This window comes from Euleptes europaea, chromosome 11, assembly GCF_029931775.1.
Source record: "Euleptes europaea isolate rEulEur1 chromosome 11, rEulEur1.hap1, whole genome shotgun sequence".
NCBI lineage: Eukaryota > Metazoa > Chordata > Lepidosauria > Squamata > Sphaerodactylidae > Euleptes > Euleptes europaea.
Genome location: NC_079322.1, coordinates 22,670,330 through 22,687,728, shown reverse-complemented (window position 1 = coordinate 22,687,728; position 17,399 = coordinate 22,670,330). Strand labels below are relative to the sequence as shown.

Genomic DNA, 17,399 nt, shown 5'->3' with positions numbered 1-17,399 from the left:
TAGATTTCTCTGTGGATGCTGTGTGAATTTCAACTTTTAAAACCAACAAAATATAACTTTTGCCAAAGTCAGTGTGACAGTGACAGTGCCTCAAGACCAACTAGATTTCTTTGGGAATGCTGCAAACACATTCAGCTGTTGAATTTACAATGTCTGAAGGTTGTGATCAGATGTGAGCTAATCACTCAATCTGTTCCATTTGTGCTGAACAGCCATGAAGCCCTTCTAAATCAGTTTGCATCTGGTCTTCCCAAAACTGCTCATACACTTAGGGCACTTTCACACATGCCAAATAATGCACTTTCAATCCACTTTCAATGCACTTTGCAGATGGATTTTTCTGTGTGAAATAGTAAAATCCACTTGTAAACAATCATTAAAATGCATTGAAAGTGGATTGAAAGTGCATCATTCAGCATGTGTGAAAGCACCCAAAGACACTGTCAATTCATACTGAGCAACAGCCATTAGCATTGCTAAGGACAACTTAGATGAACTCCGAAGGGTAGGATTTTATTGAAACACAGCATTTACTGATGACTGATTTAGATGATTTGTGAGTGATCTAATTGTCTGTTTAAACAATTGCCTCCTAAGCAGAGAAGTTACACAGCAAGGATGAGGAGGTAGCAGAACGCAGTTTGGCTGTATGATGATGCACATGCACAAAAAGCCAATTGCACTAACTGGCAGGTTGTTTCCCTGTATTACTTACTATCCATGCAAACAACCAGAAACAGATGGATAAACTAATGAACCAGTCATTGAAAAATCTGATCACTGTTTGCAGATTATCAATTAAATTAGTCCATTAGACATGCCAAATGCACAAATCCCTTTGCTTCTATTTAGGACATTAAGATAACAGTTGGAAAACAGCAGCTGAGAGAGCAGTAGCAGGGAGTGAGAGATTAGAGAGTATGTCTGAATGAATGAAGCTGAGGCGAAGAGCAGCTTAAAGCTAACTGGACAGATGAGTCAATTTGTAACAAAAGATCCCAAAGGCTGGAATAGGGAAACAGTTCAAATGTTCAATGGAAAAGAAGTGCTGTAGCCTTTATGTTACTTTCTTCAGTGTTCAGATCATAAATAAAAGTTAACTCGTTTGTTTAATCTTGCGGGCAGGATTTAGCGGAACTGGAGTACACGTGCTCGGGAGTAAGCATTCCCCCCCTTGGTTAGTTTCACAGTGGGAGTTTTCATTATCAGGGCCACTTGGTTTATTACAAATTAAAGAATCCCACTGTGGGGCTGGCGACGTATTTCAAAAAGTACACCACAGCCAATTAAAAAACAGCGTTGTTAGGGGGGATGGACTTAGAAGCTCTGTCTTTCACTGGGGATGAATTGAGCACAAGGTACTGGAATATCTTTGGGGCAAAAAGCCCTCATGCATACAGTTTTGAGAATTCGGATCAGAAAACTGTGTGCCTGCAGAGCGACAAACCCAACACAAAATTCCAAAGCATAAATGGCCTCTGAGTGTGAGAGAGGACCAGAGGTGTGAAATAGTCATGGCTATCTATAGATTTTAAAAAGGCAAGAAGGGTAGCAACATGTGATGGCCTGACCTACTTGTAACCCTGAAACAGAGAGAGAGAGCATGCTGAGGGTGGTAGGCATTCTGTGTGAGTGGGAAAAGAGGTGTCACACTCCTCCTATGTGAATTGCCCCATATCTTGACACCAATCAAGTGAGCTATGCATAGAACCCTGTTGTTGAAAAGGTGAGATCTAGGGGCACTTGGGTTTTAAATTATTTTTGCATCAGTTGCATATAAAAGACGTGTAGCATAGCAGTGACATGTAATGTGAAAAAGGGCATTAAATACAAAAAGTCAGCAACAAATATAGACAGTTTGAAAGGACTCACAACAACATATGAAAACAAAACACACACAAAAACCAGAAAATGAACAGTATTCATAGATCGCTACTTTGGAGCCGCAAAGGTACATGGAAGTTTCACAGTCCCACATTGCATAAATCCTTTTCAGCAAGTTGCTAGTATACAGGAGAAGTCTTATTAAACCAACACCCTCCTGTATATTAGCTTACTTAATTCTGATAGTGTCTGTTGAATTAGGGACTATGTAAATAGGTAAATTAATAGTGGGTTAAAATGAGGTTTTAATTGGAGTTATCTACTGTAATGCTAATAGGATCAAATTACTGTAATGCTAATTAATCAAATAAGGCCGTGTGCTTCTGTAGTCAGGCTCTATGTTATTGTCATTTCCCAAAATAAATAGATGTCTCGATATTCAGTAGTTAAAATGAACTTATCTTAATTGAAATCCTTCACTTTTTTTTTACTATTGTGAGTTTTTTTTACATCAGTTGATTAATTATTCATTTGAAAGAGATCCATACAAATGGTTGGCTCCAGATTAAATTGACAATTGCCCTCTTCTTGTTGCAGACTCCCACCATGGTGTTCCTTGGGGTCCCCTGCCCCCCAAGAGTGGCATTACATAAAGATCAGTGGGCTGCAGTGAGATGGGAAAGGCAGGAAAGTTCTGTTCTGCTGATGGAAAATTTAGTCTGGATCCATCCCAGAATCTTTGCGTAGTCATAGCCTTAGGCTAAAATCCTCAGCAATTTTGGTGTAGTGGTGCAGAGGTTAGGAACCGTGGACTGTCATCTGGAGAACCATGTTTGATTCCGCACTCCTACACATGAGCAGTGAACTCTAATCTGATGAACTGGATTGGTTTTCCCACTCCTATACATGCAGCCTGCTGGGTGACCTTGGGCCAGTCACAGTTCTCTCCAAACTCTCTCAGCCCCACCTACCTCACAAGGTGTCTGATGAGGGGAGAGGAAGGGAAGGAGATTGTAAACCGGTTTGACTCTCATTAAAAGGTAGAGAAAATCAGCATATAAAAACCAACTCATTATTATTATTTACAATCATTTTTAGCTGGTCCTTCTCCAAAAATGTACTCAAGGAGGTAGCATCTATGGGACCTTGTGAGATCTACTTCCAAGAAAACATACATAGGACCAGGTTGCTAAAATGGAAATACTGAGGTCCTGACTCACTTCAAATCCAAGTCTTTTGGCTTCTTTGTAAAAGATTTCAGCATAAAAGAGTGTGGTTTGATGCGGGAAAACATATTTCAACTGTCTCTAGTCTCTCCATCCATTCCCCATATCAACACCTGACAAGCAATGAAGACCTAGTTAATGCAGTGAAGTGACTTCATGTAGCTTCAGGTCATCCTGGAGAACATGGACAGATCCAGTGGTCTCCTTCTGCCAAGGGAGGAATCTTTTTAGAAGAAGACACTTGTTGTTCACTGTGAGGAATCTTCTGTTGGAAGAACAATCCCTTCCTCTACCAAAAGGACTCTTCCTCTAACACCATGATCCCTAAGCTGGTGCTCCTGTGCAGCATGGTGCTTGCCAGCATGTTTCCTGGTGTACACTTCCTTCTTCCCCCAAAGCAAGGAGCCAATCCTGGGTTTCCTTCATTCATTGGAACAGGAGGTGCTTCAGAAGACCCTGAAAACAATCACCTTTGCCTTTTCAGGGAGCACCCATTAGGAAACAGCTGCCTCTATCACAGGGTGTTGCTTGGCAACGTTTGGTGACTGGCCCCAGCTCTCATGACAGCCATTTTTTCCCCAGTGCCTCCTAGCTGTTTTTAAAATGCAAAAAGGATCCACAGATCCAACAGGGTTGGTAATTCATTTACTAACAGAAGATTTCTCACTTAACAGAAGGGAACCGTTGGGTTCAATCCATGGCCTTTGGTGCCTTTTGTGTGTTGGAACAGAATGAACTGACATCTCAGAAAGCTAATTTCTAAATTTGGATAGAAGATCTCACCAGCTTTCTACCTCTCTCTCTTTTTCCTTTTACCTGTCTATGCTCAGATGTACCAAAAGAGCAACCACACTCCGTCAAGCTCATTTCCTTTTCCCTTATTTAAACTTGACCATGTATTTGCCACAAAGCTCGTCAAAAGCATAGCCAAGGAAGCCCTGACATAGAGGTTGAACTATATATTAATATGATCAGACCGGCTATTAACTCAGGGGAGGCATTTAAAGGGAGCTGACTGGCATTTGATAATGGTCTAATTGGACATGCATTTAACATGATTATACTGCTCATAGAACGCAGTTTGTCTAGATTGGTCTGGGGGGATTGCTGAATTACTATAACAGGATTGTATGGCACACATTTCCTTCTTAAAAGGTCTCAGCAGATGAGATATGCAAAGGATCTGAGCATTCCTACGCCTTTGCAGAGGAGCACTGTGGAATCTGCTATACTTGGATTGTGCAAAGTTTCCTCCTTTCACAAGGTTCACAAGCAGATGTTGGAATTCCTTTCAGGTTTTAAGTGTAGAAAGCAAAGTCATTTGCTTAAGAATTGTCATCCACTGAAAGAGGCTGTTCCAATTTTTTAAATGTCACCCATGAATGACCTGATCCTATGCAGAGTTAAGAATGAAATCCATTGGCTTAGGCACATCTGATTCTGCATAGAACTGTGCTGCAAATGTTGAGATTGGTTTCTAAAGTTGCAATAGCAATTTCTCTCTCTCTTTTTGGGGTGGAGGAAAACAGGGTCTTTGCAAGAGTTCCAAGGCGATGTTGCTCAGATATCCCAGGGGTACTTATCCTATTAAACTACTGGAATAAATTTTCAAAGTCTTCCTTGATTTCTTGCAGCGTTTGTGCTCTGCTGGAGTCCTTACTTTCTATTTGATATCCTGGACAACTTCAGCGTCCTCCCTGAGACTAAAGAACGCTTCTATGCAGCGGTGATTATACAAAACCTCCCAGCTTTAAACAGTGCCATCAACCCCATCATATACTGTGTCTTTAGCAACACTGTTTGCTCGTCTTTCAGGTACTTTGGCTCTGACTGTAGCATCATGGCATGTGGGGGTGGGGAAGGGAAAAGAGAGCTTTTTCCCCTAGGCTCGTGCCTTATACCCTCATGCATTTCTAGGGTTGCGAACCTGCAGGTGGTGGCTGGAGATCTCCCGCTGTTACAACTGATCTCCAGGCGACAGAGAGCAGTTCCCCTGGAGAAAATGGCTGCCTTGGCAATTGGACTGTATGGAATTAAAGTCCCTCCCCTCTCCAAACCTTGCCCTCCTCAGGCTCCACCCCTCAAAATCTCTAGGTATTTCCCAACCCAGAGCTGGCAACCCTAGTTTTGAAAGTGACTGACTTTGGATGGCTCAAAGAGCCGCTCCCGCTTTTTGAAATGCAGAGTGGTTGCTATCTGAGCTGGCAGGTGTGTGTGTGTGTGTGTGGGGTGCTGCTGCTGCTTTTTGTTCATGTTCTTTTTATTAATTTTATTCCTTGTGAGGAGCGCTGTTGAACGCTACAGCATTACTTTTAAATTTGTATTTCTATTTTTTAAAATTAGTCATTTTATTTTGTTATTTTTGTTGTGCCTGATTAATGAACACTCCTTGAAGGTTGTTCAAATCCTCAAATCATTTGTGAGACCGTCAGGTTTTTTCTTTTTTTCAGTTATAGTTATCTTGGATGTATCGACTTTGACGCAACAGGCAGTATTTTAGAGTGACTCAGCTTGAAGGGCCAAAAAGGCAACTATTTGCCCCATGTTCCAAAGACGTTGTCTTTTTTCTCCCAGCTAAAGTTTAAACACTCCCATTTTTCCAATTCATTTTTTCAGACATAGAGATCAGTTTCCCTGGATAAAATGGCCGCTTTGGTGATTGGACTGTATGGCATTGAAGTCCCTCCCTTCTCCAAACTCCACCCTCCTCAGGCTCCGCCCCCAAAATCCTCAGGTATTTCCCAACCCAGAGCTGGCAAGTGGCAACCCTACGCATTTCTCAAAGCCTTACAAAAATGTCGATGGGCTGTCATTACCTAGTTCTTCCAGCTACCTGAACACTGTAAGAAACATGCAAGAGAATGCCAATGTTCTCTGGGTATATCAGTTGGTAGGGTCACCAGGTCCCTCTTCGCCACCGGCAGGAGGTTTTTGGGGCGGATCCTGAGGAGGGTGGGTTGGAGAGGGAAAGGACTTCAATGGTATAGAGTCCAATTGCCAAAGTGGCCATTTTCTCCAGGTGAACTGATCTCTATTGGCTGGAGATCAGTTGTAATAGCAGGAGATCTCCAGCTACTACCTGGAGGTTGGCACATGAACCTGAGTGGTGTGCAGAGTCAAGGTTAGCATCAGTTCACGCGAAGGCAGGGCAGGCGCTGGGGCCCGGGGCTTCTGTAAGAGCACACTGCCATTGACTGCACACACCTCCCCTGCGACCCACCCACTTGCTTTCAAGCAGTTCACCATCCATGCTTCCCGGGGCATGCACTGCCCAGTATCACCAGTGAATGGGCCCGTGGTTGGTGCAGGCATCTGAGAGTACAGGTGGCGAGAGGGCTCATTAAGGGTGGGGGGAAGGATGCACAGGCATGTGGGTCATCGGGTGGGAAGGGTGGCATGAGAGTAGGGTTGCCAGGTCCCTCTTCGCCACCAGTGGGAGGGCGGGGTTTGGGGAGGGGAGAAATTTCAATGCCATAGAGTCCAATTGCCAAAACAGCCATTTTCTCCAGGGAAACTGATCTTTATCGGCTGGAGATCACTTGTAATAGCAGGAGATCTCCAGCTACTACCTGGAGGTTGGCAACCCTACGTGAGAGGGGGCCTGGTAGTAGGCAGAAGAGAGGAGGGACCCCCTGGGCCCCTAAAAATCCAGAAACAGCCCTGTGCAGAGTAGGAATCAACTGGAAACTCTCAAGGCTCATTATTGTAATAAAAAAGTAAAGTTGGATTTAGTTCAGGAAGCCGTTGTGTTTGAAAGGAAGGAAATGACTTTAAAGCTGGCTAAAAAAAAAAAAGCATAAAGAGTTTTTAAAAATTGCAGGGGTCTTTCAGAAAATGCCTTCTTATACTCGCTGGCACTCATTATTGTGCGCAGTGGGCCCCCCGGCCCTTATGTAGTTCCAAGAATCCTTCCCCCGCCCCCAAGCCACTTCATGACTGTTCAGTTTGAGGGACAGGACACTGCCGTTCTCTCCACCCCAGAACCAAGAAGTAAGGAAAAGTAGAAAGCTTGCACCATGGCAATCCAGTCCCAGCTGGAAATCTCTCTTTTCAGATATTCTTTTCAACAGGGGTTCTTTAGTCAGTGAGGAAAAGGACTGAGAACTAGCCAATTGCAGAAAAATAAGCAAATGAGATTTTCAGAACTCATGCTGATGAAAGGGGAGTGGTTTGCTACCTGTTTACACGATCCCCTTCTGGTTACCTTGTGAAAAGACATGCCCCCTCCGGAACATGCATACATACCACTGACAGGTGGTTTACAGTGAAATAGGTGGTTTGGGGCCTTAAAAGAGAATGGAACTAGTCATGAGAAATTGACCAAAGTATAGAAACGGGAGAGGTTTGGTCCCCTCAAAATAGGGTTGCCAGGTCCCACTTCGCCACCAGCGGGAGGTTTTTGGGGTGGAGCCTGAGGAGGGCGGGGCTTGGGGGTGGGGACTTACAACGCCATAGAGTACAATTGCCAAAGTGGCCATTTTCTCCCGGTTGACTGATCTCTGTCGGCTGGAGAGCAGCTGTAATAGCGGGAGATCTCCAGCTAGTACCTGGTGGTTGGCAACCCTACCTCGAAAAGAATGGAACTAGTCAGACTACATGGACCAAATTGTCGCAGTCCTGTCCAGAATAGGCCATTTCCACCACAGGCAGTCAAATAGATAAGATTCTACCAAATACGAGCTTGGCTTTATGTTAGGCTCAACCAGGGAAAGCAACCACACCACAGAAGAGACACTTCTGAATGATCTGGGTCCCCGCTGTGGAGAAAAACAGAGCCTAGACGTCTCAATAAACGAATAAACCATATATACATTTCCAACAGCAATAAGTTCTTCCCGGCCCCAAGCCCTTCTGAGTGAGATTTCTTTGGTGGAGTTAAAATTAATCTCTTCTGTTTCCTAGGCAACGATCAGGAACCTTGGGAACTTTCAGAGACAAAACAGAAGGACAAGAGATGCAGGTTCTCTCTAGTCCAGAATATGTTTAGTAGGTGACCACAAAGACTGTGGAGCTTCTAAGTGGAAATGAAAACCCTCAGCGGTCTGAAGTCTGTGTATTTGGAGTTGGCATGGAACGTGGACAACAATTAATTGTATACTCTTGTGGCCGATATACGTTCAACCCAGAAGGAAGCAGAGCTTTCAAGGTTAAGCCCAGGACTGAAGCTAGTCCTTTCTTTCAGAGACATTGTAATGTGTACGCATGTGGTGTTTCTTAGTGTAAATACTTGTCATGAATATGAGAACATTCTATTTTTTTAAAACAGTGGTGTCAAGTTTCTATATGGCACCATGCTGCTCATTGTATATATGAAAAATGAAAAAGCGCTCTGTGTGATAGAGAGGGGTATAAGTGAGAACCTTTTTCTTCTTTCCAAATAAGGTGGCCAGGTATCCCATCACTCACAATGCCCACCACTGCTCTGAGCAAAGGCGGTTTTTTCGTACGGTTTTACCATAGAGTTTTGAATGATTCCTAGAGCTACCTATGAAGAGAGTTTCAGAGGGCTACTGAGAGCTATCCAACATCAATTCTGAGTTTTCCTGGAAGTGATATCATGGCACACACAATGTGGCACATGCCCTCCCATATCCCCTCCCCACCCCCCAAACATCTGCCAGTTGCCAGGCACAACCTGGAAACCTTGTTTCCAAAAATGGAACCCCTCCATCCCATGTCAAAATACTTTGAATTGTTACCACCACCACTCTTTGTTTAATGGTCTCAATGGGAAGGGAAACTAACATTTGTATATCAGTGTTAACTATCACCATTCCTTGTGGCTCTCTGTGGCCCCTTAAGTCCTTAATACCATGCTACCTTATACTGGATCGAGAACCCCAGTGGGGTGAAATGTTATTGAAAGTCATACACAGAGACGTACTGTGCATTGCTAGGCAGAGTTACATCCTTCTGTCCAATGAAATCAATGAGCTTAAAAAGGTGTACTCTGCAGAGGATTGCACTGCGTACCTTCTGTGAAAAGGGTGGCTATCGTTGATTCAGAAGGAATGAAGTTTAGGACAAGATTAAAATGAATGAAGGGTTTACCTTACTAAAACATACCCTAATTCAGGCTGGCAAACATTTAAGCTTCCATGGAAAGCTTCCAAAACATGTCAGACAGAGGCATGTTCCCTGCGCATTAAAGTTGGGAGAGGAGGAAGGGAGAACTAGCCAGTGGGAAGAGAATTAAAGCCATTCCTCCATGGACTTACTCATAGGCAGGCTGGCCCTTTCACCTACAAGGAAACTTCCTAGTGGGCCTCCATGGCCTTGGAGAACCCCTGAAGGCCAGGAGTAAGCAGTGCCAAGGCTCAGTAGCCCTGATGGCAATGAAGCGATGGCCAGCAAAACTAACAATGGGTATTGGCTGGCCTGTTGAATCCTCCTGCACCATCCATCAGTTGGTGGCAGAGCAAGGAGGCAACATGTTAGCCAAAACCCATCACTGGCATGCTGGCCAGGTATGAGCTGAGTGAGTAGCCCCTGCAGTGCTAGCTTGTAGAAAGGTCCACGGAAACTCTATATATCCCCTATGGGGCTGGAGTATTGGAACATCTTCTCATGAACACACATGAACACATGAAGCTGCCTTATATTGAATCAGACCCTTGGTCTGTATTGTCTGCTCAGACCAGGGCAGCTCTCCAGGGTCTCAGGCAGAGGTCTTTAACATCACCTATCTGCCTAGTTCCTTTAACTGGAGATGCCGGGGATTGAACCTGGGACCTTCTACATGCCAAGCAGATGCTCTACCACTGAGCCACAGCCCCTCCCCCTGATGGATCTGATAGGAGAAGATCCAACATGGCAATGGAATGACCGAGTACTTATGCATATTGAACATGAAACAGTTTCCTTAGGCATACATAGGTTAGTAATGTCAACTTTGATATGCATGTAATATGAACCCCAGGTGATGAAGTCAAATGCTAATACAGTATTTTTAAACCATATTTCCTCCCACACCTCCCCTTCTTATAAAGGTATTGGTCTAAGTTCTTAATTAAAAAAAAAAGTATTGTGGACCTATAGACTAATTTGATAATAAGAACAACAAACGATTGCAGTAAAACAGATGATGCAACTCTGAAGCCTCAAATTGACCATAAATGTAGCCAACTGAAATTAACTTCGGGTTCTTTGTGGGTACAATCCTAGTCCAGGAGGGGAAAATGTCTGGGCCATAAACCCTGCCAGTAAAATCCTAGTAACTACTACCTGCATCCTCTGAGGCTGCTTTTCTTTAAGAAACAAGATAGAGGGAAAACACACCCAACTGCTTTAGATATAATTTTGTCTCTGGAATCCTCCCTAAAGCCAATATGCTTTCATGTGTAGATGCTCTGGTTTGATCAAATGGCTTTGTCAAAGATCTGTTTTGAAAGCTATGGATGATAATATGAGACCTAGTTATCTTTCCTATCTGACCATTTTTCTGGCTCTTATTGTACATTGTAAAGCACATTCATGTCCCTTGGAGCTTGGCTCCTATTTATAAAACGGTGTCCTTGGCATTGGCTGAAGCTTTAATTCACAGCACAAATGCATGCAGTGTTGTTGCTACCAGTTTTGATTTCAGGCTTTTATCCTGCTGCTTTAGAAAGTCCTCAACGCAGCTTTACATATAGGAAAACAATTAGAAAAAGGCATAATACTTATTGCGCTGGATACATGTAACAAAGCATGCTATTCCGTGAGTGTTGTACTTTTGGTTACAGCTAGCAAAGCAAGCTATTAGCCTACTGGGGAAGGCTGATTTATGTCAAGGGGAGGTTATCATACAGAGCCATTGGAGCGGTTTTGTACAGATCAGTTTATTATAATACGCCTGAAACTTTCAGTGTACTCTGAAATCAAAAGGGCTTCTTGCAAAAAGGTAAAGGTAAAGGTCCCCTGTGCAAGCACCGGGTCATTCCTGACCCATGGGGTGACATCACATCCCAGCGTTTCCAAGGCAGACTTTGTTTACGGGGTGGTTTGCCAGAGCCTTCCCCAGTCATCTTCCCTTTACCCCCATGAAGCTGGGTACTCATTTGACCCACCTCGGAAGGATGGAAGGCTGAGTCAACCTTGAACTGTCTACCTGAAACTGACTCCCATTGGGATCAAACTCAGGTCATGAGCAGAGCTTGGACTGCAGTACTGCAGCTTACCACTCTTCTTGCAAACATAGACTTAAAAGGGAGCTGGCAAACAAAAAAGGAAGTAGCCAGAAGTACACATTCAACATTTTTAAAAAGCAACAACAGATTTTCTTGTCAAGAGTCAAGGTGTCCCCCCACCTCCGGTGGTGAGATTAGGTCCAACATTTGGAGACTATGGACATATCCGCCAGCTGTGGGTTGGCATCCTCCACACTCTTGAAAGTGATATGCAAATGCTATTGAAATGCACCTAGAATATGCAGATCATATTCCTCCCAGTGGACATCAGGAATATAAAGAAGGGGCACAGGGACTCGCTACAAGAGGGCCCAATCCATGAGGCAAGGAGTACTCCACATTACAGCCCAAGGTGGGTGTGATTTGCCATGGTGGTGGCCATGACTGGTAGCATCCCCATGGCAACCAGCTCTTAGGGTCCCCTTCCACAGTCTCTCAGGGAATCCCCTTTTCTTAATTCCCCCATTTTTGAAAACAAATGCCTTTACTTTGAATTCAGCTGCTGGGCAAATTATTTTAATGTGAATGTTAATTTTGTCATAAAGCCCCTTCCAGTATGTTGTAAGGTACCATTCTCTCTTGGTTTGTAATTCACTTTATTGTTTTTAGCACCTTCCAATAGGCTTTTTAGTTCTCCTAACACAAGGTTTGCTTTTCTGTGTAAAATGAAATGTGCTGAAATTGTCTGTATGGCTTTTAGTTTAAAACTAAAACAAAAATTAAAGCCCAATTTTTTTTCCAAGCCATCTCGCCTCCTAGAAATATAACTGCACACTCCATAATTTGTCCATGATTTCCCAACTATACCTCAAAAATCTGGACAAAGACAAACAATAAAACCCCTTGCTTAGGAAATACAAACATTCTTTTAAAGAAAAGGAGAGAAAGAAAAGATTAAACAAAATATCTTCTGTAAGTAAAAAATAGATGGGCATGTAGCTTTTTATAACTGATCTGGCTATTTCCTGCTTATATAAGCAAGCATTTTAGTCAGCTTATCGTGTATTTATAATGCTCTTTTCCCATTATAGAAGATTGCTGTGTTTTCTTAAACAAGTGAAATTTCTTGAGCATAATGTTTATTTTTAGGACCGTGAACCTGGCGGAGTGCGCCTTTGATTTGATGCCCTAGTGTGAATGGGTCAGTTGACCGAAGACCCTCCTGAAGTCATCATCTTGACTTTGTGTAACCACATATAAAGATGTTTTGGAGGACTGACAGTCCTATCAGTCAGGGGTAACTAAGGATGGGTCTTCTGGATCAACACAGAGGCTCAGACATGAAAAGAATCTCTGGGTGCTTTCACGCATGCTGAATGGTGCACTTTCAATCCACTTTCGTTGCACTATGCAGCTGGATTTTACTGTGTGAAATGTCAAAATCCATTTGCAAACGGCTGTTAAAGTGCATTGAAAGTGGATTGAAAGTGTATTATTCAGCATGTGTGAAAGAGCCCATCTGTTTCTGTGTGAGAGCCACAACTACAGGTGACATTCAGCTGCACAGTATCGACTGTGGTTTTTTCCTGACATTTTAACCAAAGGTAGCCAGGGAATGGATTCTGCAGGAGACGGCTGGATCAGAGAAGGGGGGGGATATCTCAAATCCATTCTTCTCAAGTGGGTTTTCCATTATTTTATTTATGCTAATAATATAGTCTACCTTTCTCATAGAGACTTAAGGTGAGATATTTAATAAACAATGCAGTAGGACCAGGACTGCTGATTTCTGCAGAAAGCAAAGCAGAAATCTGAAGAAAGCATCAGTATTAAACATGCAGTATGTTGTTCTTCCGGTGGTGCCGTTGGAGAGAGCACTCCATTTCCCCAGGTTGTCCTGGGAGAAATCCAAGTTTGCGTTATTTTTGGGGTACATAGATACCCCAATCCGACCCTTGCAAGTGGGTTGGAAAGCAGGAACTCCCTGCAGCCCGCAAACGCGGTTTGACCTCCTAGGTACTCTGAGGGGGCTTTTTTAAGCCCCTCGGAGTCCTAGACGCCGGTCCTGCGAGGGCACTAGGGAAGGACATCGCCAAAACGCAACTTTGGCAGCAAGCTCCACCCTCCACCGCTTTAATACCAACATAAGGACTACATAAAGAAAAGAACCTCACCTCTTGACACCCAAGTGAGTATAAAAGAACTCTTCGTCTACTTACTAGAAATTTGAACAGACGGGAGGCTGATAAGAATATTTCTGGGACCCCCACCCCTCCATAATCCGAACTGAAAAAGTTTGATCTGAGTTAGTCATCGGGATTAGCGACAGGAGCCTTATCGGATCGATCAGCCTAAACCATAACAAAGAGTCGGAAGGATACCTTTTAGACTGACAAGAATTATCACCAATGAGAGGTCCGAAGGAAGGGGAGGGTGATTTCTCTTCCTGATTTTCCGGCGAATTCCTGCCACGTTTGCAGTAAGGGAGTGCCTGGAACGGAAGACGCTCTATAACACCCTCTCTATCATTGGAACTAAAACAACAGGAAGTAGCCGCGGGACTGAATATCCGTCGCACTCGAGTTACTTTCAAATCATTCCTGAAGGAATAACCATCGAGAAGAGGCGATAGAAGGTCTGCAGCACTAGTAACTTCCTGTTTACTTCCTGATTAATCCGATCTAGAGCGACCGAAAAAACTCACTGGTATTTTAAAACTTTAAAATGCAATTTTAAAGCCAATTTCGACTCTTTTCAACCTGAAAAAATTACTAGGCTGATCTTTGAACTATCATCTTTTAACCAGCACCTTAAAGGCCCTGTCGGTGGACATGTATTTTACCAGCTTTTTTTGAATGTAAATGTCTCGACCCGCTCTGGCTCACTACATAGCCCTGCCTATACTAAACTAAGGGACTCTTTACAAACCTCGACCATGGAAAAAAAGTTACAGGATATGCTAACTAAACAAACTGAGGCAACAAATAAACAGTTTGAACAGATGTCTGCACAGATGGCACAGTTGACTTCTATGATGACAAATCTTGGTCAAGCATCCCAAGCTATTAATCAGAAGTTGGATGTGGTCACTGGAGACTTGAAAGAAGTAAAAACTCAAATGATTGTTATGAAGACAGATATGCAAGCGATGGATGTATCAATTAAGAAAGTGATGGATGAGCACAAGGACACAAAGAAAAAATTAACAAGCCAAGAAAAACAGATTGAAACAATACAAGCGGATCAGATGGCGGCAAAAAATCAAATGGCAATGATGGAGATGAGAGTGAAAGAGACCAACCTTCGTATACGCAATTTTCCAGATATGATGGGAGATAATAAAGAATCTGCAATACCAAATTTGGCCTACTTATTTCAGATAGATGAACAAGAATTAAAACAAGCCATTAATAGAATATACAGGATACCACTACCTGCTAGAATGAGAAGATCTAAGCCAAGAGATTTGATGATAGTGTTCTATGACACCAGAGTTAAAGACAAGATTATGAAGATTCATTATGAAAATCCAGTGTCAGCAGGAGACTCCTCTCTTATACTACTGAAGGATATTCCAAGGCATCTACTTTCACAGAGGAATAACTACAAAGACTTTGTGTCTATACTGAAAGCTAATGGCATCAAATATCGTTGGATTATGCCACAAGGTTTGGCTTTCACCTATAAGGAAGTGAAAACGACAATTCTATCCCAAGCAGATGTGGGGAAATTTTTGAGAAAATATAAAATGGACCTTAAAGAATTACCTGGAGAGAAGGAGGAAGAAGAAGAGGAAGAAGAAGAGGTACAGGGTGCAGAAGGTGGCACTAAATTATAGACTTTTTATTTTGCTAAAAAATACTACATTATGGCAAAAGCAATTTCTTGGAATGTAAATGGACTGAATGAGAAAACTAAAAGGGCCAGAATCTTCAAATATCTACAGAAATATAAATACTCCCTAATCTGCCTACAAGAAACCCATATAGCTTCAAAGCATAAAAAATACTTGGAGAAACAGATGCTTGGACAAGCATTTATTGCTTCTGCTAAAACTAAAACAAAGGGAGTGGTAATCTATGCCCACCCCAGTCTCTGTCCAGAACTAGTATATAAAGACAATGAAGGAAGAATTGTAATTATCAGAACTAAAATATTGGGACAAAGGACAATAGTGGTTGGAATCTATGCACCCAATGAAGGGAAAAAATCCTTCTATGAAAAATTACATGACCTGATAACCCAGTACGCACAAGACCAAATTTTATTGATGGGCGACTTCAATGGAATTATTCTCCCATCTCTGGACAAAAAATCAAAAGCAAAAGATATCAATGATGGATGCTTGCCTAAAACTTTCTTTGCCATGGCTTCAGAATTAGAATTACAAGACATTTGGAGAACAATGAATACAACAGCTAAAGAATACACCTTTTATTCAGCAAGACACGATTCACACTCCAGAATCGATATGATATGGGCCAGTAAATCAATTTTCACGCAACTACGTAAAATTCATATTTTACCTAGAACTTTTTCTGATCACAATCCTGTTACCTTTGATTGGAACAATAAACAAGCATTTAGATGGCGAATGAACGATAAACTTTTAAAAGACAACAAGATACAAAAGGAATTACAGGTTTTAATGAAAGACTTTTTTGAAATTAACCTTAATGGGGAAACTTCTTTAAATACAGTTTGGGACGCATTCAAAGCTGTTCTGAGAGGTTTTATGATACAGAAACACTCGGCCTGGAAGAAGACTCAATTGCAATTTACAAACAACATACTTTGGAATTTACAAAATTTGGAGCAGAAATTGGTAATGGTAACACAGGAAGAGGAGAGAAGAGAAATTCAAATACAGATTTCTGCATCTAAACACCAATTAAATTTGGTAATAATGGAGGAAATGAATAAAAATCTGAAACTTGCTAAACAAAAGTATTTTGAATATGCAAATAAACCAGGAAAATTTTTAGCAACACAACTGAAGGACTCATTTCAAAAGAAGATTATAACAAAAATCCAAACTGCTAAAGGACCAGTTTATTCAACTTCAGAAATTCAGAAAGAATTTGTTTCATTTTACTCTAAGTTATATCAGAAAGAAAATACTCCAAAACAGAAAATAGACAAATTTCTAAACTCAATACAGATGAAAGCTTTGTCAATGACCCAGAGAGAATGTATTGAAGCTCCAGTAACAAGGGAAGAAATACAAGAAGCAATACTGAGACAAAAAACGGATAAAACACCTGGACCAGATGGAATTACTGCACTATTTTATAGAACTTTTAGTGACAATTTAGTTGGATTTTTTGGTTCACTTTACAATGCAATTTTGGACGAGGGAACATCCCCGGAGACTTGGTCACACGCATTTATATCACTGATACCCAAAGAAGGAAGAGATCCAGAAAAAACATCTAATTACAGACCTATATCGCTCTTAAATGTGGATTACAAAATTTTTGCTTCGGTTTTGGCATGTAGGATAAAGCAATTTATTAAGGATCTTATACATGAGGACCAAGCAGGTTTTATACCAGGAAGGCAAATAAAAGACAATGTAAGAATTTTACTAGATTCACTGGAATATTATGACCATAATATTCAACAAACTGCGGCTTTTGTATTTTTGGATGCAGAAAAAGCCTTTGATATGGTCTCTTGGAACTTTTTGAAACGGATTTTGGATAAATTGAATTTTGGAGATCGTTTTCAGAAAGGTATATCGGCTATTTATACCTCCCAACAAGCTAAAATTTTGGTTAATGAATCAATGTCAGATAACTGCCAAATCACGAAAGGGATTAGACAGGGATGTCCCTTGTCTCCACTTTTATTTTTGTTGGTGTTGGAACCGCTATGTGTGAAACTAAGAAGTATGGAGGACATCCGCGGGCTAAGAATTAAAAAACATGAATTTAAGTTGAGAGCATTCGCGGATGACCTACTGCTAATTTTGGAAAACCCAACACAGTCAATGAATATACTTCAGGAGACTTTGGATGATTTTGGAAAAGTATCAGGCTTTAAAGTGAATCAAGAAAAAACAAAGATAATATTTAAAAATTTATCGGAAATACAACAACAGGAATTTATATCATATACTGGCTGGGAGAAAGCTAACAAAGTTAAATACCTGGGAATTTGGATCACTGCAAAGAATAAAGATCTGTTAACCAACAATTACCTCAAGTTATGGGGTAAGATTAAAACTGATATGATTATA

The 17,399-nt window shown here is 41.8% G+C and overlaps 1 protein-coding gene across 1 annotated transcript in view; it reads left to right on the top strand.

Moving 5' to 3' along the window:
* Nucleotides 1-8,037, top strand: part of NPSR1 (neuropeptide S receptor 1) — an 81,835-nt gene extending 73,798 nt beyond the window's left edge. The window contains exons 8-9 of the mRNA XM_056857048.1: nucleotides 4,685-4,856; nucleotides 7,953-8,037. Coding sequence (XP_056713026.1) covers nucleotides 4,685-4,856; nucleotides 7,953-8,037 — 257 coding nt within the window. The remainder of the gene's footprint in view (nucleotides 1-4,684; nucleotides 4,857-7,952) is intronic.
* Nucleotides 8,038-17,399: the final 9,362 nt, after the last annotated feature.